At 49.1% G+C, this 843-nt stretch overlaps 1 protein-coding gene across 1 annotated transcript in view; it reads right to left on the bottom strand.

The window, feature by feature from the left end:
• Window positions 1-248: 248 nt before the first annotated feature.
• EMH_0032450 (uncharacterized protein) overlaps window positions 249-843 on the bottom strand; it is a gene marked incomplete at both ends in the record, with an annotated part of 793 nt that continues 198 nt past the window's right edge. The window contains one exon of the mRNA XM_013494638.1: window positions 249-461. Coding sequence (XP_013350092.1) covers window positions 249-461 — 213 coding nt within the window. The remainder of the gene's footprint in view (window positions 462-843) is intronic.

The raw sequence follows: 843 nt of genomic DNA, 5'->3' as shown, positions 1-843 counted from the left end.
ATATTTATATACGGATAGAGTTTTTATAAGGATTTTAATTTAATATATTTGCTGTGTATTCTATACACTGAACTGAAACAAACAAACAAAAAGACAGTCCATCTGTCTTTTGCTGTTGCTGTTGTTATTGCTGCTGTTGCTGCTGCTGCTGCTGCTGCTGCTGCTGCTGCTGCTGCTGAGGTAAGGGTTCTGCTGCAGCTGCTTCACAGGCCGTCCCTTTGCCTGCAGGCTGCTGCTAGACCCCCCGCTTACATTTCAAGTATCCTGGGCATCAGTTCCTGCTGCGCCCACTGTTGCTGCTGCTGCTGCTGCTGCTGCTGGTGCTGCTGCTGCTGCTGGTGGTCTGTGGGGGTGCCTGGGTGTGCAGCAACCTTTTGTATAAGCAAAGCGTAGAGAACGATGGGGGCGTCAGCGGTGAGGCGGATGGTGTGGCTGGTGGTGAGGGTTACGAGTCCTATAACCTGCAGCAGCAAAACCACCAACCACAACCACAACATTAGGGTTTAGGGTTTAGGGTTTAAAGAGGTTTAGGGTTTAGGGTTTACGTACTTTTGTTGCCTGGCCCGCATGCAGCAGCTCGCCAGAGAGAAAGGATGTTTCATTGACCCGCAGGTTCGCCTCCACCCCACCACAAACAGAACCAAACTCCACCGTCACGTAGTAACCACCCAAACTGAATATTAGGGTTTAGGGTTTAGGGTTTAGGGTTTAGAGAGTTTTAGGGTTTAGGGTTTAGGGTTTAGAGTTTAAGGTTTAGGATTTACGGCCTACAGGGTTTTAGGGTTTAGGGTTTATGGTCCAGACGGTTTTAGGGTTTAGGGTTTAGGGGGGTTTAGAGAGTCC

The sequence above is a fragment of the Eimeria mitis genome, genomic scaffold (genome assembly GCF_000499745.2).
Source record: "Eimeria mitis Houghton genomic scaffold, Emh_scaff1231, whole genome shotgun sequence".
NCBI lineage: Eukaryota > Apicomplexa > Conoidasida > Eucoccidiorida > Eimeriidae > Eimeria > Eimeria mitis.
This window is presented reverse-complemented; position numbering and strand designations above follow the sequence as displayed.